The sequence below is a fragment of the Peromyscus californicus genome, unplaced genomic scaffold (assembly GCF_007827085.1).
Source record: "Peromyscus californicus insignis strain IS unplaced genomic scaffold, ASM782708v3 Scaffold_19__1_contigs__length_69161282, whole genome shotgun sequence".
NCBI lineage: Eukaryota > Metazoa > Chordata > Mammalia > Rodentia > Cricetidae > Peromyscus > Peromyscus californicus.
In genome coordinates, this window is record NW_026294491.1 from 2,521,384 (window position 1) to 2,548,056 (window position 26,673).

The following is a 26,673-nucleotide window of genomic DNA, read 5'->3' on the forward strand; positions in this document are numbered from 1 at the left end:
CTTGAACTGTGGCACACCTTTGCAAATCTCAAGGCTGTGATTTGCCTTTTTTTAAATCCTGACCACGGTCCCCCATAGCCCTCCTTTCCCACCCGGTGGCAGCCGGCAGCAACCTGCTTTCTACCCACCTGTCCCCCAGCCCCACAATCCTCACCGACCTGAAACAATCACCACAGTTTATTACCAAACCCAACATTTATTGAGAACACAGAGAATCAGTTGGCAGAGGCCCAACTTCAATTCAGCAAACTGAGGCCTGGCTCAGTGGAGTGTGGCCAGCCCCGGAGTCACACTCCCAGCGAGAAACCAGCTCTGGGAGAGGGGCTGTGGACCTTCCAGGCCTAACTGGGGTCTCTGATGGAGGAATGTCTGAAGGGCAGTGCCCCAGCCTGGATTTAAGAGTCCTCAGGTGTTTATGGGGGGCAAGGAACTGAGCTCAGGCAACAGCTCAGGGTGGGGGTCCAGCCGAGCCAGGCGACTCTGCTCCAGGGCAATGGCCTCAGCTGAGTGCTTGCACTTTTCGGAGCCACACTGGCAGGTGAAGTACTTGCTCTTGATATCCCAGAACCGGTCACCGTAGTCAAACCTGGCAGAGGACCTGGACACTCAGAACCCATCTCAAAGAACGCTGGGAGCCTTCTCTCGAGTCGGGACCCATTCCCTTCCACCCAATCACTCCTCCAGATGGATTCCAAGTCCGTGTAGGGTCTGTTGACTCATACCACCCCAGAACTGTCATAAACGCAGGCTTCTGGCCTCCCAGCTCTGTCAACCAGAATACCCTGAGGCTATGTATGGGAGGTGGGATGGAGCCCAGGGCCTTGCACACGATTTCCAAGTACGAAGCCATTCAGCTAAACCCTGCAAACCCCCCCTCCCCCCAACCCACCACCTCCTTTGGGTTTGTTTTTGAGATAAGGTTTCTCTATATAGGTCTGGCTGTCCTGGAACTCTCTACACAGACCAGGCTGGCCTTAAACTGGTGGTTACTTCTGCCTTGACCCCTCAGTGAGGGTGTGACGGGCATGTCACACCAAGACAGGCTGGGCCTTTTTCTTTTTTGAGACAGACTGTTTGGGATCCCCCTGCCTCAGCCTCCTGAATGCTGTGATTATGAACGTATGCCACCACACCTGCCTTGCAGTTTTAACAAGCCCTCCAAGGGACACTAAGGCTGGTCAGTTTCCTCTGGTCTGTGGATACCAGGTGCCCGCAACCCTCAGGCCCCAGGATTTCCGGGGCACCTCACCCCAGCTCCTCTCCAGTCCGGATGTCCCTGGAGCTGAAGAAGGCAATGCGCGGGAACCGCAGGTCTTGGTGCAGCATGAAGACCCGGACAGGGATGATGTTGGGGTCACATAGGTGGTTGATGAAGCGGCTGATGTTGCCATAGTAACGGGCATCAATGCAGTAAACCTCTCCATCCTGTGGAGGGGCAGTGCTCTAAATACCCATCTCTACTCACCTGCCTGGCTAGTTTTCCCACAGTGATACCCAGTCCCTCCACCCAGCTTTCCCACTCGCCCATGTCCCAGGTGGCTCCAGAAAGCAGCTTCTGGGAGTAGAGGGCACAGGTGCTGCCTGCCTACCTTGTTGTCCAAGTCAAAGAGGTAAGAATCATCCTCTCTCACATCGGCCTCAGCATCAGAGATCAGCTCTCCAACATACCTATCGGGCAGAAACTACGGTTCTGAACCTGAGCAGGGCTCCAGGCCCATCTCCCGTCCACTCAATCCCTGTAATCTTCCACTTCTCAGCTGCCCATCACTGTGAGCCACCAGGGTCACTGCTGGGGCTGTGTGGGTTACTCAGAGCCTGGGGAGCAGACACTGGCTGAGGCCAGCCTAAGAGGGATGCAGCACATAGTCCAGCCACTGGGTGTCTCACTGTACAGCTGGAACAGCAGGTGGGAAGTGATGGGGGAGGGTGTGAGCCTGGGGCGGGCTGTGGTCTGGGGATTAGTATCCATGGTGGCTGGCTGGGTGGAAAGATGCCAGGCTTGGACACAGGGAGGCCTGTGCACCAGGAACTATCCCACAGGGCGAGGAATGGAGGACGGGGACTGAGACACTGGCTGGGAGGCAGGTGACTGAGCAGTGAAGAGCGGGGAGGCCCAGGGCAGAGGGCAGGTGGTGGGAAAGCTGCTTGTTTGTGAAGTTGAGCGAACATGAAGGAAAGAGCTGGGTGGTCCTCAGAGCTGGCGAAGAGGCTTCTCTGCTGTAATGGCCAGAAGGGAGGAAGTGGACAGGAAGGAGCTATTCTCCACTTAACAGGTAAGAAAAATAAGGCTGAAGGAGGTTAAATAATGTGGCCAAGGACACCCAACAGAGCTCAGCCCAAACCCAGGTCTGTCTGTCACTGGCATTCACTCAGCTAGGCAGAGTGCAGGGGAAGTGTGTGACGTTTGGAAATACGCTCCGTGAGTGACATGAAATGGTGACAAGGAGCTCTGGGACTCAGGCAGAGTGGGTGCAGGCTTTGTCCTGTTGGGCAGGAGTCGGCAGAGCCCCCAGCACCAGGTCCCCAGAGTGCACTTACTCGCAGATGAACGTGCCCTGGGGAATGGTCTGCAGGGCACGGACCCCCCAGCCCATCTTGGCTGTACGGTAGAGCTGCAGCCGCACCCTAGAGATGGAGAGGGGGTCACACTGAGTGTGGGGCACCTGGAAGCGGCCCAGGGGATGGGAGGCGGAGGCGAGGCAGGGAGGCGGAGGCGAGGCAGGGAGGCGGAGGCGAGGCAGGGTGCCGGGGCGGGCGCCTCACTTGATACCGCTCTGCACCACGCGGTTCTTGCAGCTTCTCCAGCAGGAGCATGCCTGGTTACACTCAAAGATCAGGGGGGGTTCGATCTTGTTAAACTCCTGAAGCAGCCGCCCGTCCTGGGGTGCGGAGGGAGGGGGACAGTGGTTTCAGCTGCCCGGGACCCAGAGGACTCCACAGGAAACTCCACTCTGACCCCAGCCCAAAGCAGGGGAGAGGGGTGCAGAGAGTCTGCAGTTGAGGTCAGAGACCAGGAAGTGTGCAGGCAGGCAGGCATCAGAGTCCATTTGCACATAGCCGAGCAGAGGCCCACTGCATTCCTGGCAGGGTCCCAGAGCTTCCTGCCGCACCCTGTGTCTCTTCCCCCACCAGAGCAGGGTTCTGGCTCCTAGTGGGAGCGGCCAGACAGACTTGGCCAGACGAGGGACACGCACCTTGTCATACCAACAGCGGATGCTGAGCTGGCCACACAGACAGTTGGAGCTGGAACAGTCATCCACACACGTGCAGTGCTGGGTGGGGCAGAGTCCGTGTGAGTGGGATTCACCCTGCCCTCAGCTGCCAATGCTTTCTCCCCCTCAATCATGGGTCCATGTTTCAGGACAGCGGTTGGTGATGGGTGAGGGGAAATCTCCATGTTCTAATGGGGGGGGGGGTCTCCATGTTCCCCAATATGGATGCGGCCCTACAACAGGTTCCTTTCAGCTCCTGCTCCCTCAGCCACGTGGTCTAATTTTGCTCAGCCCTGCTAAGTGTCTCTGCGGACACCTGGGACCCGTGACTCACCTGCAGGTGAGTGATGTTCCGGTCAATGTTCATCGTGGACGTCTCACAGTTCTCGGATATGTACTTATAATCCTCGGGGCAGGGCTCGCCATCCACACCATTGACGCAGGGGATGGGCACATTCTCGTAGCCTCTAGCTACATCCCTGCAGAAGGGACAGATAAAGCTAAGACAGAGCCAGAGTATTCCTGAGGGGCCATGCTGGAGTTCCTTGGACATAAGGAGGAAGGATGCCAGACAGAATAGGTACTGGCTGGTGTGGTGGCGCCTTCAATCCCAGCACTCTGGAAGCAGAGGCAGGTGGATTTCTGTGAGTTCAAGGCCAGCCAGGGCTACATAGTAAGACAGTTTTAAAACACAAAATGATAGATACAAAGGAAAACACTGATTTTAGATTAATAAGGAATAACCTGAATAATTATGTCCCAAATATTGCACCTTTTTTTTTTTTTTTTTTTTTTTTTTTTTTTTTTTTTTTTTTTAGTGAGACTAGGGATTGAGCCCAACAGCACATATGAACTAGCATGTGAGACAAATAAATGTTTTACTACTGAATTATGTTTCCAGCTCCTTCTGCGCCCCACCCCTCCTTGTGAGACACAGCATCATACTGGCCTAGACTGGCCTCAACTTGCAATACAATTGAAAATGACTTGAACTCTTAATGCTCCTGCCTCCAGCTTCAAGTGCTGGCTACAGGCATATGTCAACCATACTGGACTGGGGCCTTTTACATTTTAACTGGAGACAGTGTTGCTACAGGGCCCAGGCCAGCCTCAAACATGAAATTATCCTGCCTCAGCCTCCTGAGATGCTGAGATTATAGGCATGCACCACCACACTCAGCTTGCACAGAACACACTTGTATTATAAGCTTATGAATCTGTTTATCTAAAAAAAAAAAAATTAAGATTTATTTTGTGTGTATGAATATTTCACCTGCACATAAACATGTGTACCACACGCATGCTTGGTGCCCAGAGAGGTGAGAACGAGGCCTGGATCCTGTGGAATTTACAGACGGTTGTAGCTACCATGTAGGGGCTGGGAACTGAAGCCAGGTCCTCTGCAAGAGCAGCTAGTACTCTTAACCGCTGAGCTATCTCTCCGGCCCCTCTTTTTTTTTTTGAGACAGGGTTTCATATGTAGGTACCCCTGGCTACCCTGGAGCTCAGAGAACCTCTGTCTCTGCTGCCATTAAAGGTCACCAGCCCTTTCTAGGTGTGGTGGCACACACCTTATATCCTAACACTTGGGAGGCAGAGGCAGGCAGATCTCTGTGAGTTCAAGGCCAGCCTGGTCTACAGAGTGACACCCTGTCTTTTTTTTTTTTTTTTGGTTTTTGAGACAGGGTTTCTCTGTGTAGCTTTGCGCCTTTCCTGGGACTCACTTGGTAGCCTCGAACTCACAGAGATCCGCCTGGCTCTGCCTCCCAAGAGTGCTGGGATTAAAGGCGTGCGCTACCACCGCCCGGCGACACCCTGTCTTAAAAGTTAGCACTCCTGGGCCGGGTGGTGGTGGCGCTCGCCTTTAATCCCAGCACTTGGGAGGCAGAGCCAGGCAGCAGTCTGTGAGTTTGAGGCCAGCCTGGTCTACAGAAGAAGATCCAGGACAGGCATCAAAACTGCACAGAGAAATCCTGTCTTGAGAAGAAAAAAAAAAAAAAGTCACCGTTCCAGTGCTCTTCCACCCACTTCTTTTTTTTTTTGTTTTTTTTTTTTTTTTTTTTTTCGAGACAGGGTTCCACCTACTTCTTTGAGGCTGTGTCTTACCATCTAGTCCTGGAACTCGGAGATCAGCCTGCCTCTACCTCCCCAGTGTTGGAATTAAAGGTCTACACCACACTGGCTTCAAAATTTCTAGTTTAAATCTTATTACATCCGTACGTACATATGTATGTGTATATGGCATACACATGATACAGCTTACATATGATGGTCAGAAGACAACCTTCAGGAGCCTGTTCTCTCCTCCAGCAGGCTCCAGGACTTGAACCCAGCAGTCTATATGGCAAGTACTGTCAGCCACCTCAGATTGGCCTTGGTTGGGTTTTTTGTTTTTTTTAAATCTTTTTCCTTTTTTAAGTCGGAGTCTCTTATGTTACAAAGGCTGCTCTCCAACTTAAAGGCTTAAAAGGTAGGTCTCTTCCTGCCTCAGCCTTGAGAACTGGAGGGCTGCAGGTGACACCCAGTTCCCATCTGAAATTCTTGGTGTTTGGTTTGTCTGTTTTTTTCCAAGATAGGGTTTCTCTGTGTAGCTCTGGTTGTCCTGGAACTCACTCTGTAGCCCAGGCTGGCCTCAAACTCAGAGATCCGCCTGCCTCTGCCTCCCCAGTGCTCGGATCAAAGGTGTGCGCCGCTACCACCGCCCGACTTGAAATTCTCAACTTTTTGGGTATCTGTTCTCGAACTCACAGTCCTCCTGCCTCAGCCACCTCCAGGGGTTGGGACATGTTTCTCTCTTTCTTTTTTATCTTTTTCCTCTCTTTTTTTTCCTTCTTTAAGTTAAGGTGGCCCCAGTTGGCCCGGAACTCAGTATATAGACACAAACCAGGCTGGCCTCATTCATAAAGATCAGCTGTCTCTGCCTCCTGAGTGCTGGGATTAAAGGTGTGGGCCACCACGCCCTGCTTTTATATTTTTTCAATTGTGTGTTGAGTGCGTCATGCTCTGTGTGTGTGTGTGTGTGTGTGTGTGTCATAGGACAACTTGGAGGAACTGGTTTTCTCCACCTATCATGTGGGTCCACGGACTGAAATCAGTTTGTTAGTTTGGCAGCAGGCTCCCTTACCCATGGAGGGTCTCCCTGGCAGAGTCCTTTATTTCCATCTGCCCTATTGGCAAGAGGATTCTAGCAATTCTGGGGCATCCTGTGCCTCTGAGGGACTCTGGGGCTGACAGTGCAAGGCGGCGGCACTGGTCAAAGGTGCTGGGGTCGCACTTACCGGCAGATGATCTTCTCGGTGCGCACAGCCCGGTTCCCTACCCCAAGTCTAAGCTTGCGGTTGAGCTGCAGTGCAAACCATACGTCAGAACGCTCCGGGGTCAGGTCCCAGGCTGTGTCTCCTTCCTTGTTCCGAAGCTCAGGGTTGGCTCCACGAGACAGGAACAACCTGAGGAGTGACAGAATGCCAAGGCCTGGGTCAGAGACTGGGCAACGGGTGTGGGCACCAGGGCCTGGGGAAGTTGGGGCTTACAGCACACAGTCATGGTAGCTCTCCCTGGCAGCGATGTGTAGTGGTGTGTCCCCATGGTAGTTGACGGCATGGAGGTCGCACCGGGCATTCAGGAGGACCTCGGCAATGGCAGCGCTGCCCGTGAAGGAGGCCCAGTGCAGGCAGATGTTTTCCTCCTGTGCAGGAGCGGGGCAGAAATGGTGTCCGTGAATTCAGTCTGCACTTTGCACAGCGGTCCCACAGCTACCCGCCACCACTAGCCCTCAGTGCTCGAGAGTGTCCCTCACATTGTCAGTGAGGGTGACGTCGGCACCCCGGGTCAGCAGCATCCGGATCACGTCAATGTGCTTGTGCTCGGCTGCCCAGATGATGGGCGTCCAGCCCCCACTGTCCTGAGGGGGGAAGAAAAGAATGAGGGCCCAGCCTTGCTGGCTAGAAAACAGCTCAGGAGCACTTCCTCGGGGACAGCTGAGGCCAGAAAATGGGGTAGTACCCAGAAGCGCACTCCCACACACCCACAGGGGACCTCACTGGACACTTTCAGAGATAAAGGGAGGAACTCAGAGTTCCACGAACCACAGACAGGACTGAAGGGAACCAGCATAAGGAGTGGGAGGCGGTGGGAGAGGGTCAGCAATCAGGGGGAGGACCGAGTGGGACGAACGCCCAGGGACCTGTGCATGGGAGGCGCGGCCAGGCTGCTGACCTGCGCATTGACGTCCACCTGCCCTGTGCTCAGCAGCAGGCTAACCATCTCCAAGTTCCCAATTTTGGCTGCATGATGGAGACAGGTGGAGCCATCTTCTTCCTGAGGGAGACGAGAGCCAGTGAGCCCTTCAGTTGGCCCCCACCCCAGTCCTCCCTCCCTCCCACTGCCCTGCACCGCTGCCCTCCAGCTCCTTCACCTTGCTGTAGACACAGCCACCCAGCTGCACCATGTACCGCGCCACCTCCAGGTGGTTGTTCACCACGGCCTCCATCAGCGGCGTGCGTTGTTGCTTATCCACGGCATTGATGTTGGCTCCTGCCTGTGAGGAGGGGCAGGAGAGCTGGTACCAGGGATGGGGTGCTGGGGAGGGGGAGAGGGCTGGACAGTGGGAGAGGGCTGGACAGTGAGGTGTGTGTGGGGGGTGGGTGGGGGGGAGGTCCGCACGCCTGACCTGCAGCAGCACATGACAGATCTCCACGGACCCCTTCTGCGCGGCTGCGTGCAGGGGTGTGCGCTTGCTCTGCTGGTCACTCTGGAAGTTGGGGTCCAGGTTGTCTACTGCAGGGCCGGAAGAGACAAAGGGTAAGTGAAGGAGTGGGGCACCACTACCTCCAGGGAGGCTTCCCAGGATTCCCTGCTGGGCAAGCTGTGCTGACCCCTCAGTCCTACCCTGCACTGGAGGAGGCACTCGGCCCATGCTGGGCAAGCTCACGTGAGTTATGCATATGACCACTGAACCCAGCACCAGCAGGTTACCACTTTGCCATCACTAAGGGTCACGTGACCTTCCCACTACACCAAGTCCTCAGTTCCTGGGGTGGGATGTGGCACTCACGCAGCATAAGGATCACCTTCTGCAGCTCCCCCTGCTTCACTGACAGGTACAGCTGCCGTGGGTGGAATCGGAGCTTCTTCCGCCTGTCGGGGGACGCAGGGGGAGAAGGCGGGCTGTTCAGATTTGAGCACCAACATCAACACCTGCTTCTCTGGCCCAGTCCCGACTGATACCCTGAAAACAGCACCAACTTACCTCTCTGACTCCTGAATGACCAAGGCCTTCTCCAGGGCTTCACGGCCCGGCCCTGGGGGCAGACCCACAGCTGAGAGGCAGCCCCCGTTAGGCAGGGTTAGTGAAGGCCCTGAGCTGTCGATGGTGTCTGTCAGGGGATCACAGGGCGGGCGCCGGGGCTCTCCATGCCCTCGCATTCGCGCACTGTGGGAGAAGGTTCTGAGGTTTGGGGGCAGGGGAGATAAGACGGAAAACAGGGCAGGGGGCCAGGGGAGGGAGAGGCCAGTACCTGGGCTGGGAGGTATCTGCTCGCCCTGGGGCATCCTGTGCCAGGGGTATCGGGGCAGGAGCTGCCATGCCAGCCGGAGGGGTTCCCCCATCGCCCCGGGGAATGGTCACCTCCTGGGCCTCCGAAGCATCCTCTCCACAGTGGGGACAGAAGACCATCCCATTGAGCTGGGACACACAGGCCTTATGGAAGCGGTGGGCGACTCGGAAGTCAGGGTGGCATTCCAGGAAGGTACCCTGGGGAGAGAGAGAGGGCAGTGAGTCTCTGAGCCCTCTCCTGCATTAGGCCACGCACCTACCCCGGTGGTAACTCACTCACCGCTGTGCAGAAGTAGCCGCAGCCTGGGCAGCAATGGTGTTTGACCATGCGGGCACGGTGGGCCTCACAGAGTACCATCAGCGCCACTCGGCTAGAAGGCCGCATGGTCTCCCGCTTGAGGATGGCGGCATTGCAACCCGACAGCTGGGGAGAAGGAGGGTGAGGGCGGGACAGTGAGGCCAGGGCCCAGCTTCCCTCTCCCTATGCCTCCCCAGCCAGCACCTCAGACCCACCTCTCCATCCACACTTTCCGTGGCCATGCACTTGTGTCCCGCTCTCTCACTAATGCGGTCTATCTTGGGTGCCTCCATGCGGCAGCTGCAGAGGGGCAGCTCCTCAAACCCGCGCTCTGTCTCCAGTGAAGATGTGTCATTGGACACCCCTTGGACAGGAAGAAACGGAGATGATGGAGGCCTTGCCCCTCACCCCTTGGAAGGGTCCTCTCCTTCCCACCCAGCCGCCCCTCTACATTCTAGAACCCCAAAGCCTGGACTGAACACCCCAGCTCTGGCAGGATTTCCCTCCACCCCCACGGGCACCCCTAGTGGCTCCCTGCCCCGGCAGTTGGCAATTAATTACCAGCGTGGTTGGGGGAGAGGGTCCCCTCGCTGGGCAGCTCCAGGGACCCCAGAGGGACCTCCATGTACTCACTGGGCCCTGAGGAGCCCACACCATTCACTCCTGACACAGAGACAGAGAGAGTGAGAGCGGGAGCTCGCGGGGCCTGGGCGCGTGCGCACATGCGGTCCACGGCGAGCATGCATGAGCATCCGAGCGCGTACTACTCTCTGGGGCCGGAGGAGGGGACCCAAGGGCAGAGGAGCCCTCTCACCTCTCGGCTCCTTGGCCCTCGGAGGCTCCCGCTTCCGCCTCTTCCTAGATGGCTTCACCCACGGGCTGTCTTTCCGCCACTTCTTCTTGGCCTTGCGCCGGCCGCTGGAGCCACTCTGTGGAGGAGCAAGCCTCAGGAGCTCTGCTCCGACTCCCAACAGCTCTCCACTCCTCCAGGGAAGCCAGTGTCTGCCCTTACCCTGTCAGACTGGTTGCCTGACTCCTCATCCTCCTCCTCTTCCTCCTCCTCCTCTTCCTCCTCCTCCTCTTCCTCCTCCTCTTCTTCTTCCTCCTCCTCCTCTTCACTCAATTGTTCAGCTAAAGCTTCAACTTCAGACTGAAAGAGGAAAATCAGGCTGAAAAACAGCCAACTGCATCCATCTCCTTCGAGAGCAAGACACAGTGAATCCAAAGGCCCCATAAGGTCACCTCCCCACCGCCGGGGGAAGCTCTCTGGAGGTGATGAGGGCAGGAGGCAGATCGGGCTGGATAAAGACGGGCACAGCATACTACGCAGCAGTAAAAAGGGCCGGTTTTATGAAACACAGACAGACGCCGACTACCCAAGGCGACGAAACCAAAACATAAGAAGCTAACGAGTTGTTCTCTAACGAAGGGGACAGGCTGCCATCACCGGAAACCACAGGCCCAATGTCTTCTTTTTGTTTGTTTGGAGACAGGGTCTCACTGGGTAGTCCTGACTGGCCTGGAACTCAGAGATCCAACTACCTCTGCCTCTGGAGTGTGTCAACATTTAACACTAAGAGAAATGACCAAACATCCTACACGGCTTCCAATGTCAGGTGAGGGGAGGAGGCGCCAGTACCCACTTCCAAATTTTCTTGAAAACAAACAAACAAACAAAAAAACCCAGAAGCTCCAGATGTGGCAGCATTCGCCTGTAGGACAAGCACGTGGGAGACATGAGGCAGGAGGATCAGCAGCTCAGGGGCTGGGGCTGGAGAGATGGCTCAGCAGTTAAGAGAACCTTTGCTCTCAAACAGCACCTGGGTTCAGTTCCCAGCGCCCACAAGGTAGCTGGCAACCATCTGTGATGCTGGTCTCAGGGCATCCAAGGGCACATGAGATTGCATCCTGAGACAAACAGCTAAGGAACTAGAGGGGAATCCGCTTCTGAACTGTGAACAGCTCAATCATTCACAAGCAGACAAGGTTGGAGGGATTCGGGCCCACTGAGCCAAGGGTGGGAAATCCTGTAAACTGACTTGCTTTCAATAGGTAATTAGGGAGAAAACCCTTTCATGAGTGGCAACAAGCTCCTGTAATCCCAGTCCTGGGGGTGGGGGTGGGGAGCAGAGGCAGGTGAAATTGAAGTTCAAGGCCAGCCCAGGCTACAAAGTGAAACTCTGTCTCAACCCTCCAACCCCCCGCCCCAAAAAGCATCCCTTTAATCCCAGCACTCAGGAGGCAGAGCCAGACAGATCTCTATGAGTTCAAGGCCACCCTGGTCTATAGAACGAGATCCAGGACAGCCAGGGCTACAGAGAAATCCTATCTCAAAAACCCCAAAAAACAGAAAAAAAAAAAAATAAAAGAGGAATGGGGTAAAGTGCCTGCAGCTCTGATGTCGGGGTCCAAGCTCGATCCCCAGGCTTCACAGAGAAGAGCCGAATGCCCCCGCATATCAGAGCTTGTCTGGTGATGTAGATCCAAGTGCCGAGCTTGCCAAGCTGCAACCTCAAACACCGGGGAAATAGTCTAAAAACTGAAACCCACGGAAGAGGCAAAACCCCCGGGGCCTACATGGAAGCAGAGAACCACGCCCCACAGGCTGTCCTCTTTCCTCCCAACACTGGAGAGGCAGAGGCAGAGGCAGGCAGGTTTCTAGGAGTTTGACATTAGCTTGGTTTTCCAGTAAGGGCCACATGGTGAGACCCTGTCAAACAAAAACAAAACCAACAAAACAAAACAAAGCAAAACCCACTACAACACCATCAAAATAATGAGTAAGTTACCCAGAAAGGAAACAAAGGAGCCACCACCGAGCAGGGAGGCCATGTTGGACAGAGAGGGGCAGGGACGAGATGAGGGATGAAAAAATGGTTGCAGACCACACAGGGCGGAGGATTAGTGAGTGTTCTGATTAGAGAGAAAGAATAAGACTGGACAGGGAAGCGGAGGGCCGGCCATGCCAGCTCACCTTGCTGTCAGAATCCACTCGCTCATCCACAGAGTAAGAGTCATAGTAGAGGCTGAAATCATCGCCCACCACCGTCTCCCACTCTTCCAGGGGCCTGGGCTCTCCTTTTTCCAGGGTCACATCTCCTGAGCCCCGGGCAGAGCCAAAGTCCTCCGACTAGAAAAAGGTTGAAAGTCTGGGGCTACTGGACTGGCCCCCACTCCTCCCACCCGCCCCCAGGCCTTCCTCTTCAGCTCACCAGGCTGCCAGAGTTCAGCTTTCTCCTTTTGGCCACATCTGGAAAGACAGAACAGTGAGGACAGAGCTCTAAGCCCTGGGACAGAACACACCAAGCCACAGGGAGCATGTATGGAGAGGAGCAGGGGCGGCTAACCTGAGGTCACCTTCCCCAGGGAGTGCATGTCATCACTCATGCGGAAATGCTGCACTTCAGGGGGGCCGCTTCTCGGGGACTGGAGGCTGGAGCATGAAGGAAGGACTTTCAGTCAGAAGGAAACCTGGGGGCCTGGTGTGGTGGCGCACACCTTTAATCCCAGCACTCTGGGAGGCGGAGGGACTCTGCCAGCTCCAGGCCAGTCAGAGCCTCAAAGTGAGACCCTGTCTCAAAAACAAATCACCAAACACCAACAGAAAGGAAATTTGGGCGTATACAAGCTGGAGGAAACCTGAGGGCACTATGCTAATGAAATAAGCACGTTACCAAATTAAATTACCATTCTGCCTCCACCAGCTTAGAGCCCTGGCGGGAGAGCTATGGTTGGCCATAGCTCCACAATGTTCCCTGAAGCCAGCAAGACTGCTCAGCAGTTACGGGTGTCTGCAGCCAAGCCTGACCAGCTGAATTCAGTCCTCGAGACCCAGATAGCGAGAGGAGAGAACTGACTCCCAAAGTTTCCTATTTTTGTTGTTGTTTTTTGAGACGGGCGTCACATGTTGCAGGGTATCCAGCCCTGGCTGGCCTGGACTTCCCTGTGTAGATCAGGCTGTCCCAAAACTCACAGACTTCTTCCTGATTCTACCTCCCAAATGCTGGGATTAAAGGTATGTTCGCCACTGCCAGCTGAAATCAGTAATAAAAAAATCAGTCGGTGGATATAGGAAGAAAATGTGAACAGAAACCCACAGGTGCCGGTCGGTGGTGGTGCACGCCTTTAATCCCAGCACTTGGGAGGCAGAGGCAGGCGGATCTTTGTGAGTTCAAGGCCAGCCTGGTCTACAGAGCAAGATCCAGGAAAGGCACCAAAACTACACAGAGAAACCCTGTCTTGAAAAACCAAAAAAAAAAAAAAAAAAAAAAAAAAAGAAAGAAAGAAAGAAAGAAAGAAACCCACAGGTCTCCGATGTGGAGCTAAAATATTATTTATTTATTACTTATCTACACATCTCTGTGAGCTTATGTGCTCATTGTGTGAAGGCCAGAAGATGGCATTAAATCCCCTGAAACTGAAGGTGGCTGAGGGCTGCCACATGATGCCGGCATCCCAACCGGAGTCCTCTGCAAGATCTGTTTAAGAACTCTCAACCACTAGCATCTCCTGAGTGGCAGAGCAACAACACCTAAACACTAAAAACTGTCCCGAAAAAACAAAAACAAGTAAAAAGAAAGCTGCAGGGCATGGAAATGGCTCAGTGGGCAGGGAGGTCTGCTGTGTAAACTCCACAGCTGAGGGTGATTCCTGGACCCCACAAAAAAGGGGAAGGAGCCGGGCGGTGGGCAGGGAGGTCTGCTGTGTAAACTCCACAGCTGAGGGTGATTCCTGGACCCCACAAAAAAGGGGAAGGAAGCCGGGCGGTGGTGGCGCACGCCTTTAATCCCAGCACTCGGCAGGCATAGGCAGGCAGATCTCTGTGAGTTCAAGGCCAGCCTGGTCTACAGAGTGAGTTCCAGGACAGCCAGGGCCACACAGAGAAACCCTGTCTCAAAAAAACAAATAAACAAACACACACAAAAAAAAAAAAGAAAGAAAAAGTGGAAGATCAGGCTCCGCAAAGATGTCCTCTGTCCTCCACTGCCCCCCACTGCATATACACACTTAAGTACAATTTAAAAAACTGTGTCTATACCAGTCTTCAAAACTACTGATGTAGCAGGGCGGCAGTGGCCACGCCTTTAATTCCAGCACTCGGGAGGCAGAGGCAGGCGGATCTCTGTGAGTTCAAGGCCAGCCTGGTCTACAGAGTGAGATCCAGGACAGGCACCAAAACTACACAGAGAAACCTTGTCTCAAACCCCGCACCCCCCCAAAAAGAAAAAAAACTACTGATGTAGTAATCACATTAACTCACCACCTGTAACAGACCTAAACTACAAGGAAGCTATGTGTAAATCATATGCAAATATTGACTGCTTGGCTGGCCTAGAACTCACGAGGTCCACTTGGCCTCTACCTCATAATTTTATATGAGGGGCTTGAGCAAACATGGACTTTGTACCAGAGAAGAATAACTACATTCTGATGAGGTAATCATTTTTTCAGAAACAGAAAACAGCGGGGTTGGAGAGATGGCTCAGTGGTTAAGAGCACTTCCTGCTCCTGTGGAAGACCTGGGTTCACTTCCTAGCTCCTACATGTGGCTCACAACTGCTTCACACTCCAGCTCCAGGGGATCCACTGCCCTCTCCCAGCCTCAGAGGGCACCAGGCACACAAAGTGGTAAACAGAGATACATGCAGGTAGAATAACACAGTAAGAAACAGACTGAAAAAGAAAGGAGAAGCAGCAGCTGGGTGGGGTGGTTCTGAACTAAACCCTCGGTATCACAGCAACTTCAGAGAGCCTAACTATCTGAGGCCACCTCAAAGACAAAAATAAGATAAAAAGCCAGGTGGGAGGCAGAGCAAGTCGGCAAGTCGCACCTCTGTGAGGTAAAGGCCAGTATGACCTACATAGTAAGTGCGAGGCCAGCCAGCGCAATACAGTTGAGACCCTGTTACACTTTTACTCACACACACACAAATAAAAATAACCAACCACCCCAAACAACAATAAAACCTCCCAAAACAACAACAAAACAAGACCCAGACTAAGGCTACACAAACCACACCTAGACACCAGGAGCCTTTTAAACCTTGTCGGAACTGGATTCTGGGCCCCTGCCACTCCCATTCGGTCACGCATGTGGCCTTCCCAGGGGAGGGTTCCCGGCAAAAACTTTAGGCCGGCTAAGAGTGGTCTCAAAGAACGGACGGGAAAAGTTCCCTAGGGACTCGCTCAGAGGTAGAAGGGAGGAAGGCTGAGCCTGCACAGTCATTTTGCTAAGAGTAATTAGGACAATAACTATATAATTAACTCTACATCTGTCAGTCTACTCCGCTGGCCACCCCTCCCCCAAGGACACAAACTCCAGGAAGCCAGCAATTACTCTAGTCACGGATCAAGCCCAGCCCCACATCTGACACTTGGTAGCCTATTGGTAAATTCGAAAAAAAATCTGAATACAAGAGGCCGAAGGCTAAATCCCGGAAGGGGAGGGGAAAAAATAAAAAAACAACCCAACAACAAAAACAAAATTAAAAAAAGGGCCCATCCAGAGATCCCCATTTTCTCCACCAACTCCCCCATTCTCACCTGACCGTTGCCTGGTTTGGACATGGTTTTCCGGGCTCGGTGTACTTTGGGCTGCCCCTCCTGGCCGGTAGTCGCAGCCGGAGGGGGTTCAGGCCCGGCAGCGGCAGCTCCCTGTGCCCCGGGCATGCTCAGCAGCCTCATGGCCAAACTCTGGACCGAGGGGGGCGACTTCCCTGCCCCAGTCATTGACATTTTTGCCCGACTGGGACAGGCGCCCCCCTTGCTGGGGGAAGAGGGGAATGACTTTGTGGCATGGCCTAGAAAAGAGGCAAGCAGGCAGGGTGCAGGGTAAGCAAGCCGGCAGAAGGTCCTTCTACGCCCCCTCTCCCTCTCCCCCCAGCCTCTCACCCAGCAGGATTCGGCCCCCATCTCCCTCCAGGTTCTCGGGTTCTTCCCCAATGAGTGGTGTGGCCCCTACAGGGGTGTCAGCCCCCTCATCGCCGACGGTGACAGTGACAGAGGCCGGAGAGGAGGGGCCGGCAGGCTCCAGGGAGTCGGGGTCGGCCTTGGGAAGGGTCTCCTCACTAGGAGAGGTGTCCCCCAAAGAGCCATGAACTGTCGGGGGGGAAGAGAAAAAGTTCAGGGCCTTAGGCTGCGGGGATCCGGGTGGGGGGTGGGGAGGGTGGAGGTCCGGCCGGGCCTGCTTCGGCCACACTCACCTCTCTCGGGGGCTCCTCTGGGCTCCTTCTCCAGCAGCAGCGCCCCCATCTCCGCGGGGGCCTCCCCCTGGGAGGGGAGACAAGGGACCGGAGGGCCCGTCAGCCCCGCAGGCAGCTGGGGGGCCCAGGACGCCTGGGCCCTGGGCAGCGAGAGCAGGCTCCGGGGCCTACCTCGTCCTCGGTGGGCGCCCCCCCTGCCGCGGCCGCGGCCGCCCGTGGGGGCCGCACGCCCCCGCCCCCGGGCCCGCATCAGCCCCCTCCCTCTCGGCAGACCCCGCATCTCTGGGGCCGGGAGCAGAGGAGGGGGAGGGGGCGTGGCCTCCGCGCCCCGGCCCCGCCCCCTCCTCCCGGCTGCACGCGCCGCTCCCCCTTTGTCCCCCAGGCCGCGGGGACCCCGGCCACCAACCCCTGCAACGCCCGCTGCGCCCCAGCCCGGCGGACGGCCCCTCGCGCCCCTCGCGCGTGCTCCCGGGGTCGCGGCGCCCACCGCCCACGCAGGGGCAGCGGGCGGTGGCACGCGCGACTCGGCGCCCACTCCCCCCACCTCCCACCCCCTGGTCCCCTCATCCGCCCCCGGTGTTGGCCCCCTGGTTTGCTGCAAGTTCGGCTCGGGCCCCCCGGCCCCGTTGCACCCCCGGAGCATTGCACGAGTGCGCGCTTCCCCCGGGCGCGCGCGCGGGCATGCACCCGCCTCTCCCCCTCCCCTTCCGCACCTCGGCGGCCGCCGCCGCAGCAGCTCCCGCCGCCGCCGCCATCGCCGCTTGCGCGGGGGGCCGAGCCGGCGCGCGGCCGCCCCGGGTCACGTGGACAAGGAGGGAGGGCGAGAAGACGCCTTAAAGGAGCCGCTGCGGGCCTTTTGGCCATTTTTGCCCCCCGGAATGGCCTCGGAGGTCCAGAACTAGGGGCTACAGGGGAGGGGGCCTTCACTCCCGGCCTCGGCTCTGCAGGGAACCACGGGTGAGGCACGTCTGGGCTGTGGCTTCCCTGTCCCCGCCCGGTTTGGGTGACACGTGAAGCCCGAGCCTCTGCAGCTGCTGTGTGTATCTTTCTGGTTCTGAGCCACCAGATAGAAAAGGCTGGGCCTTAGTTTCAGGTTCGTCCCTCTGGTGCACAAGAAGGGGCGACAGACTCGTGGAAGACACCTCTACTTCTGGGTCAGTGTCCTTCTGAAGATTGAGGGCAAATGTCTTCCGTGCATTCCAGGCCAATTACGCCACGACGTGCACTAGAGATGCGAACTAACGCAGCGGCCTCAAGGGTGACCATGTCCTATTGACTGTAACCATTTTTGCCCAACACTTCTCAGTCGGGGGTCAGGGTCCAGCGGACGGCTTAAGAGTGAACGGTGCACCCGGCAAAGTACACCGCCCCGACACCACTATTCAGGGCCGCATTCCCCTTGGGCGTTACGTCCTGCCCGAAGTTTGGAACTACCGGTGTGGTTTCACACACAGTACTGGACTGGCAGGTAGTTATGTTAGTGGGCCCGAGGCCAATTCAGAGTCTTATGGGAACTGTAGTTCTCTTTGGATAAGAACTTTTCAGAGCTTTCTGGGAATTGTAGTCTTCCAGGCACTCGCACCTAAGTTTAGCCGATCATTCAGCTTTCCTTAAAACACGAACCGTTGGCCAGACAAAAATGTTGGACACAGACGTCTGCCTGCCATCTCAGTGGGTGCACTGGCCGCCTGTAGTTCGTGCCTTGCACTGGTACCAAACCACACAGTGCATGTCCTCACCAGGACTGCCAATCTCTTGTGTGATAAGAGTTCTACCTAGGTGTTGAGGTTGCCCAGCTGGAGGAGGGCGTGTTCCTGACCAGAGGAGCTCACTGGCATGCCCCTAGTCCCTGCCTGAGGCTGGGCTCCTTTTGGCACGGGAACGTAGTTGTTAGCTCGGGGAGAGGCTGTCTACGGTGGGTCGTCAGTCATACACATGCAGTTGCCAGAATATAAAGAAAAAAAAATGTTTTGTTCTGTTTTTTATTTTGTGGAAAACAAAGAAAAACTAAAACCCCAAACTCCAGAAAAAATCCTAAAAAATACGATTTCTTAAAAAATACTGTATAAGTCTCTACTCCTCTCCCTCCCCCAACAGCCTTCCTTGTGTTCTTTTTCCTAAGTGCCCTGCCCCCCACCCCTTCACTATCCACTGTTCTTGCTATTGTACCCCCATGTCCCTCACCTACCCAGGCTGCCCACCCTGTTCTCTTACCTGGCACATGACATTTTGTCATTTTCGGTGAGCCTTGGACCTACTGCCCCACTTCCCCAGCATGCAAGAACCTCCTCCCCTTCCTTTTCTGGGACTTCAAACCTGTCTCCCCCTACAACTCCCCTTTCCCTGTCATCTACTCTAAACAGGAGCAAGAAAACTGCATCCTGCCAATCCCCCACAGTTCCCACCCCCACCCCACCTCAAGGAACCCAAATCTCCCCCCAGACAACTTCAGCCAGGAAAGAGCTGTTCTCCAAACTCTCAGCCTTTGCTTTTCCCTCCCTCCACACTGTTCGTGCACCTTGACAAAAAGACACCTTTCTTTGGGACCCCACATTCCCTCAGCCTCGTCAACCCTGTCTCCGGCTCCATTTTCATTTTTCTTCTGCTCTTTGAGGCAAGGTCTTCTCTCCAATCTTCCTCCCTCCAGATGTGTGCCTGCCCCAGAACCCCGCCCCCCAATCCTCCCGGGCCCAGGAGCCCCCAGCCTCCTGGCCCATCAACGGATGAGGACGTTGATCTCCGCCACGCCTGCCTCCAGCACGTTCTCGGCGGTGGTTTTGCCATGTTGCTCCTTGAGATGCCGCCTGATGGCTGGCTTGTGGGCGAATCGCACGTCACAGTAGGAGCATCGATAGGGCCGCGCTCCCGAGTGCAGGTTGAGGTGATCGTGCAGTGTGGACTTCTGCGTGAAGCACTTGCCACAGATGCCACACGAGTGCGACTTGACGCCACGGTGCACGTTCATGTGGCGGTTAAGGTTGCTGCTGTGGTTGAACTGCTTGCCACAGCGCGGGCACATGAAGATGAAATGTTGTGCGCGCATGTGGAAGACCAGCTTCTCCACACCCTGGAACACTTCCGGGCATTTGGTGCATTTGATGTTCTTTAAAGGGTTTCCACTTGAGAAGCCCCCAGGCAGGGGTCCCCGGCTGCCCCCTGCCCCTAGACTGCCCCCCGCCCCCCGGGCAGCCATGGCCACCGCTGCCGCTTCCACTAGGCCCGAGGTGGCCCCCACACTGGCCCGGCCTCCTGGGATCAACAACAGGCCCTCCCCTTCGGCGTCCTCAGACAGGCTGTAGCAGGCCTTCACCACACCCTGCGGTGGGGCTACAGTGTTGGGGGCCACGCTACTCTGGGCCAGCTCCCCCAAGTGGCTGCTCACAGAGGCCCCAATACCCAGACCCCCTGCTAGGCCTCCAGGGGGTTTGAGCCTGTGTGCCACTTCGAGCGCCGACTCCACCTTGACAATGCAGATGTCAGAAACATCCTCATCCTCATCCTCGTCCTCGTCCTCCGCCTTCAGCTCTAGGTCCTCATCCAGAGGAAACTCCAGCTTCACGGGTCGCAGGAGCGGAGGAGGCAGAGGAGGCGGGGGGTGGAGGTTTGGGGGCTGGCTTTGGGGTCCTGGCTGGAGGGAGGAGGGACTTGGTGGCACTGACACTGCTCACGAGGCTAGCCTCGCTGACCCCATCCTCTTTGAGGCCTATTTTGGGCTCAATGAACTGGCTGAGGGCGTTCCGGCATTTCTCCACCACGTGCTCCATTTGCAGGTAGGAGGCAGCCGTCAGGTAGTTCACGATGTCCCTGACCGCGAACTCCAGGGCGCCCGTGTAGCACGAGAGGAGCAGGTCCGCCACAATGCGTGCGCTGTGCATCAGGGAGACCTGCAGCTCCGAGCTGGGGTTCAGCAAGAACTGGTCCCGGAGGAACGGTGAGCAGGCGGCCAGGATGACCTTGTGGCCACGGAATTTGAGGCTGTCGGCCACGATGGTCACATCGCAGAACCGCTCCTCCGCACGGAGCTGGTTCATGTTCCGCAACGTAGCGGCCTCGTGGCCAGGCAGCTGGAAACGCAAGACTTCCACCCCAGAGGCCATTGTGGCGGGAGTGGACTGCCCTGGGTGGGAAGGAAACCGGTCAGAGACAAAGGTCTCCGGCTGTCGCGAGCCAAGGCTCCAGACCCCTCATCCCCACCTCCCCGGCCTCGGCGTGCCTCCCTCAGTTTCCCCAATTCCGAGGAGGCGCGGTCCCTCGGAGGAGGGAGGCGTGGTTCCCGGGGGCGGGGCAGCGGCGTCCACACCCCCCAGTCCCGCGGCCCGCGCGCCCATGGGAGAATGGAGAAAGGAGTGGGTGGGGGTAAGAAGAAAAAAAAATAAAAATCCGGGGACTGCGCCTCTGGGTGGCCCCCACTCGCAGGCTCTCCTCACCCGCCTCGCCTCTAGCCCGGGCCGCGCTGCCGTGAGTCCCCCCTTTTCACGTCCTCCCGCCGCCCGGACAGGTCGTGCACGCCCCCCTCCCACGCGCAGACCGCCGTGGCACGCCCCCCCCCCCCGACTCACGACCCTGGGTGCACGCTCCTCTCACCTGGCCCGGCTCCGCGTGCTGATTTTCCCCCTTGGTCCCCCACCCCCCCGGGGCCAACGGCTCCCCCCACACTCGGGCAGGGCCTGGGCAGCGCGCAGGCGCGGGGGTGCACGGGGCGCGCGCGCGGGCCGGCTCCGCGTGGGCGGGAGGGGGAGGGGCGGGGGCAGTTTTGCCGAGTGTGCCGAGGCCCCGCGCGCCGCGCAGCGTCCGCGAGGACTCGGGGAGGAGGAAGAGGGGAGGGAATTAAAGGAGCAGGGCTCCCCCTCTCCGACCCCCTCCTTTCCTCCCCGGCACCCCCACGCGGTTAAAGGGCTGGACAGTCGTGCCTCCCCTTTGGCCAGGATTATTTGTCCGCCAGAGCGGAAATACGCTCCACACAACCCCCCCCCCCTTCACGCTCCCCCTCCTCTCAGCCTCTGGGGCCCGCGGCCCATCTGCGCGTGCGTGCCAAGGCCCGCGCGCTCGGCCCGCCCCCGGCTCCCAGAGCAGCACACACACCCCCCCCCCCGCGCCCCGGCGCGCCCCCGCTCGCCCCGCCCGCCCCGCGCCCCCCCCAGCGCGCGCGCTCCCCGGGAGCTGCGCAGTCTGCGCGGCCACCTGCTCCAGAGCCAGGCGTCGCTCCCGCCCGCCCAGCTGTGCCCAGCCGGCACCTCCCAGGGCCTCCGACCTGCTGGTGGCCTGCCGAGCCGTGGATCGCGGCTGCCCACGGGTGCGTCCTCCGCTGGGTGTGTGCACAGTTCCTCTGGCCACACTTCCAGACTTGTCCGAGTCTTTTGAAGCTAGTGTCTCCTGGAGTCCTCCTGATCTAAAGCGTAAATTTCACTTTCCACAAAGCCAGCGCTCCCAGCTTGCCTCGCTTCAGAACAGTTACTTAAACTCATCCCCCTTCTATTTCATCCATTCCAACTTCTTGCCAAGGCCTCCATTCGTACTGTGGGAGATTGATGCACCTCCACCGTGTAATTAACCCTGGACTAATCCTGCATATTATGCAATTATTTATATTGCTACCAGTGTACCATCTTTACTCTTTCCCTGCACACATCCCTTCCGTTCCACAGCCTCTCCTCCAGGGAGATACTCCCCGGCCCCAGACGCCCCCTCTGCTCTGCACTTGGCTTTCATTGTCGCTCCCAAACTCAGTTGCGTTCCTGTAACTTTTATCTGAGAGGGATAAGGGAAAAGACACTCACACACTCTCTTGATGGTTTCCTTCAGACCCTTTTTTAATTCTTCTTTTGCATTCTCTATTTTCGTGATGATTTCCTTCTAACTCTCTTTATTCTTGATGTTTTCCTTCTAGCCCATTTTAACTCTATTATTTCACTTACAGCTCATATATCCCTGCAAAATCTTTCAGGCAATATACAGATTACAATGTGGTTACAGTCTGTTTTTCAAGTGAATGATTACAATGGATACAAATAAAAACCATGCGGTTGGGGATTTAGCTCAGTGGTAGAGCGCTTGCCCAGCAAGCACAAGGCCCTGGGTTCGGTCCTCAGCTCTGGGAAAAAACAAACAAACAAAAAAAACAGCATGTTTTCCACATCCCTTACATGATTAAACATTTTATGTATTACAGGTGAAAAACAAATTATCCCAAAAACCCACGTACATTCATACCCAAGCAACTTGTTATAGATTAATAGTGTGTAAACAAGTAAGATACTCTTTTACTGGCAGGCTGCGTTTTGCGGTTACAAAAAAAGAACCAATCATTTTTATTACTTATCTTGAAAGATAATCTTATAAGGAATTTTTTTTTTTTTTTTTTTTTTTTTTGGTTTTTCGAGACAGGGTTTGTCTGTGTATCTTTGGCTGTCCTGGAACTCACTCTGTAGACCAGGCTGGCCTTGAACTCACAGATATCCGCCTGCCTCTGCCTCCAGAGTGCTGGGATTAAAGGCGTGCGCCACCACACCTGGAGTTATAAGGAATCTTAAAGTAATCACAAATCTAAACTTTTATATATGAAAATGAATCTGTCAGCTCTACTTTAAATCTTTAAGGTACATAACTTATCAATAGTTTTTTATATTGGAAGATTGAGGGTAGAAATGGGTATAAGGAATCAATCACCTTTGGTCATCAACCAATCTCAGCAAGAAAGGCACGTCAGCTAATGATAACTGGGCTGTTTTGTTCTTGTTCCCTGATCTTAAAGAGTTCCTCACTCAACTCTGTGCCTTTCTAAAACTTTAGATTCTCTTCTTGGGTTTTTCACCTCAAAGCTATTTAATAAAAACATCTTAGACTAACTTTAAGTTATTTTTGAAGCTTTGTTTCAGTTATGATGCACCAAAACCTGTGAACACCTCTCCCAACATTAAGAGTAGAAGAATTTAAACTAGCTGGGCTACTGGGACTCAATTGTTTTTCTTAATCATTACCTAAGCCATCTCTACACGGCTCCTCAACAGAAACTCATGTTTTCTAGCTGTGTGACACTTCATTTTATTTTTTAATCATCAAAACTCTATAAACTAACATTATTATTATGAATCAGACAGTACAAATTAGGAAGGAATCATCTTCATAATAATCTATGGGTAAAAATGTGGTGATATATTGTGTACCCTATAAAATTTGCCTGAAGATCAGAGAACAGAACAAGACACTAGATTAAACATAGAGGCCAGGCAGTGGTGGCACACACCCTTAATCCTAGCACTCGGGAGGCAGAGATCCATCTGGATCTCTGTGAGTTGAAAGCCACCCTGGACTACATGAGATTGATTCAGTCTAGGAGAGAAACAGAGCCAGGCAGTGGTGGCACACACCTTTAATCCCAGTACTTGGAAGTCACACGACTTTAATCCCAGCACTAGGAAAAAAGTGATGGCTGGGTGGAGAAGGGTATATAAGGCTTGAGGAAACAGGAACTAACAGCCTTTTCGGCTGAGAAACCCTTTCGGCTAGAGGCCTTTTGGCTAGGCTTTTTTAGAGGAAGCCCTTTCCAGCTGGACCCCTTTTGGCTAAGGACTCAGAGACATTCAGTTACAGGATTCATGGAGTTGGTGAGGTGAGACGTGGCAGTGGCTTGTTCCTTTGACTCTCTGATCTTTCAGCATTTACCCCGATATTTGGACCTGGGTTTTTCTTTATTATAAGACTTTTAGAATATCGAACAACATAAAAATGCCCAGTAGAACAGGATGTATCCATGAGATAAACACACTTCATTACAGGCAGTGTGGATCTCCCACACCCATTCACACCATGCCAGACACTAGAGAAGGATGGCAGCAGCAAACATGTAAAGGCACAGCAGAAGTAAAACACATTCTGCAGTCTGTGGCCTCAGGGCCTTGCCTATCCAAGAATCATCCATCCGGGATTTTCCTCCTGGTGGGGAGACACCAGAACTTTAATTGCCACATGCTGCTCCTCTGACATGGCCACCGGCACGTCTTAAAGGCTAGCCCCACCCCAGTGCTTCTGTGCACCCCAAATACCCACAGTGGCTTTCCAAACTACCAAGGTCCTTGGGAAGATGCCACTGTTGCCTGCAGAGTATGTTTGTTTATTACACCTCCGGGAAACTTCTCAATTCTGAGGACATGAAACTGCTCGCAACCTAATGTGTTCAATATCTGCCCCCCCCCCCCCCCAAAGACTGTAACTTCTTGATTATAGGAATTACGTTAGGGACTGTTTTTTGCAAACAAAAGTCAGGCAATAAATGACTGGCTGTTGAAGTCATTCACTGTCAGCTGGTCCAGCATCCGCCCAAAGTTCATTCCTGACTTGAACCGAATACCCAAACCCAAGGGATGCTGTTTCCGGAGAAGCCGCAGAGAGCGGTGGAGCGAAGCGGTGCGTTAGCCGTGGTCTTTGATTTTCCGTTGTGTCTGGTACACCTTGTTTAAAGCCATATTCACCGTCTACTGCACGAGAGAAAGCCCTGGGGCAAATTACTTCATTCTCTGAATCAGGGTGTCTTTATCTTTGAACTGAAGGCCCTGAGTGCTCACCAGGCTGTAAAAGGTTCTGGGGAGCCTCACAAACACCGGATAGACAAAGGATCTGTGGTGACGCCCTTTCTCTTTGGTTCATGGGAAATAGACTGTGACATTTTCTTTCTTTTCTGTTTTTTTCTTCTTCTTTTTTTTTTTCATTACAAGGTTTCTCTGTGTAGCTCTGACTGTCCTTGAACTTGCTCTGTAGACGAGGCTAGCCTCAAACTCAGAGATCTGCCTGTTTCTGCCTCCTAAACGCCGTGATTAAAGGCGTGCCCCATCACCACCCAGCAACTATGACACTTTAAAATAATTTTAATTTAAAATTTCTGTTTTTCTATCTCATCTTTTCCTTACCAAACTTCTCAAAAGAATCACACATGGGTCTGGAGAGGTGGCTCAGCTGTTGAGAGCACTTGTCCTCACAGAGGACCCCAGTGCATTTCCCAGAACCCACACGTTGGCTCACAACCATTCTTAAGTCCAGTTCCAGAAGATCTAACACCCTCTTCTGACATCTACAGGCACCAGGTCACACACACACCACACACACACACACACACACACACACACACACACACACACACCAAACAAAATACTTATACACATAAAATAAAACAAATCTTTAAGAAATTAAAAAGGGGCTAGAGAGATGGCTCAGAGGTTAAGAGCACTGACTGCTCTTCCAGAGGTCCTGAGTTCAGTTCCCAGCACCCACATGGTGGCTCACAACCATCTGTAACGAGATCTGGCGCCCTCTTCTGGCCGGCAGGGACACATGCAGGCAGAACACTGCTACAGTAAGAAAGGAAGGAAGAAATTAAAAAGGAAGAGTTTATATTTCACTGAGCAGTAATAGGAAAAACTGTTAAGAAGGACGGTGGTGGCGCACGCCTTTAATCCCAGCACTCAGAAGGCAGAGGCAAGCAGATCTCTGAGTTCAAAGCCAGCCTGGTCTACAGAGAGAGTTCAAGAACAGCCAGTTCTACACAGAGAAACCCTGTCTTGAAATTCCCCCCTACACACACACACACAAAGTATGAGAGTTTGGAGGGGGCGTGGTGGCCCACACCTTTAATCTCAGTGCTTGGGAGCAAGAGGCAGATCTCTGTGAGTCTGAGGACAGCTTAGTCTACATAGTGAGTTCTAGAGCAGCCAGGGCTGTGTAGAGACCCTGTCTCAAAGCAGACATACAAAAGAAGGAAAGTCTGGGGACTGGAGTAGGTTCAGTGTTGAAAAGGACTGGTATTCCTTTCTTAGCACCTGTGTGGGGGAGCTCATCATTGACCATAACTGCAGCTCCAGCGCCCTCTTCTGGCCTCTGCAGGTACCTGTACTCACATGCACATTACACTCCCTCCCACACACATATACATGTAATTAAAAATAAAATGTTGGGGCTGGAGATGGCTCAGCGGTTAAGAACACCGACTGCTCTTCCAGAGGACCCGGGTTCAATTCCCAGTACCCACATGGCAGCTCACAACTGTCTGTCACTCCAGGATTTGACACCCTCACACAGACAAACATACAGGCAGAAACAATAATGCATATAAAATAAAAATAAAGAAAATTTATAAATAAAATAAAATGTTGGGTTTTTTGTTGTTGTTGTAGTTTGTTTGATTTTGGTGGTTGTTTGTTTGTTTTGTTTTTTGAGACAGAGTTTCTCTGTGTAGCTTTGGAACCTGTCCTGGACTAGCTCCGTAGACCAGGCTGGCCTTGAACTCACAGAGATCCACCTGCCTCTGCCTCCTGAGTGCTGGGATTACAGGCGTGCACCACCACCGCCCGGCTAAAAATAAAATGTTTTTTAAAATGAGAGTTTGTAAAGTTTATTTATTTGTTTGGTTTTTAAGAC

At 54.4% G+C, this 26,673-nt stretch overlaps 3 protein-coding genes across 4 annotated transcripts in view; 1 reads left to right on the plus strand and 2 right to left on the minus strand.

The window, feature by feature from the left end:
- Positions 1-176: 176 nt before the first annotated feature.
- Positions 177-17,037, minus strand: Ehmt2 (euchromatic histone lysine methyltransferase 2). Its single transcript, XM_052744234.1, is given in 29 exon segments — positions 177-586; positions 1,250-1,425; positions 1,590-1,668; positions 2,539-2,625; positions 2,764-2,879; positions 3,195-3,272; positions 3,547-3,691; positions 6,491-6,658; positions 6,743-6,897; positions 7,009-7,113; positions 7,428-7,529; positions 7,627-7,749; positions 7,882-7,988; positions 8,266-8,348; positions 8,461-8,643; positions 8,729-8,964; positions 9,047-9,190; positions 9,280-9,428; positions 9,626-9,727; positions 9,879-9,993; positions 10,077-10,214; positions 12,039-12,194; positions 12,277-12,314; positions 12,412-12,475; positions 12,477-12,497; positions 15,608-15,864; positions 15,956-16,162; positions 16,267-16,333; positions 16,980-17,037. Coding segments are annotated over 29 exon segments (3,624 nt in total). The 5' UTR covers positions 17,022-17,037; the 3' UTR covers positions 177-405.
- A 1,200-nt stretch (positions 17,038-18,237) lies between these two features.
- Zbtb12 (zinc finger and BTB domain containing 12) lies at positions 18,238-21,355 on the minus strand. Its single transcript, XM_052744239.1, is given in 3 exon segments — positions 18,238-19,861; positions 19,863-20,383; positions 20,851-21,355. Coding segments are annotated over 2 exon segments (1,380 nt in total). The 5' UTR covers positions 20,364-20,383; positions 20,851-21,355; the 3' UTR covers positions 18,238-18,982.
- Positions 20,408-26,673, plus strand: part of C2 (complement C2) — a 31,360-nt gene continuing 25,094 nt past the window's right edge. Inside the window, exon 1 of one of the 2 annotated variants that reach the window (XM_052744237.1) lies at positions 20,408-20,724. The gene's annotated coding sequence lies outside the window, so the exon portion shown is untranslated. Of the gene's footprint in view, positions 20,725-21,424; positions 21,560-26,673 lie in introns of those variants that run through there. The other variant, XM_052744238.1, reaches the window with a different exon arrangement.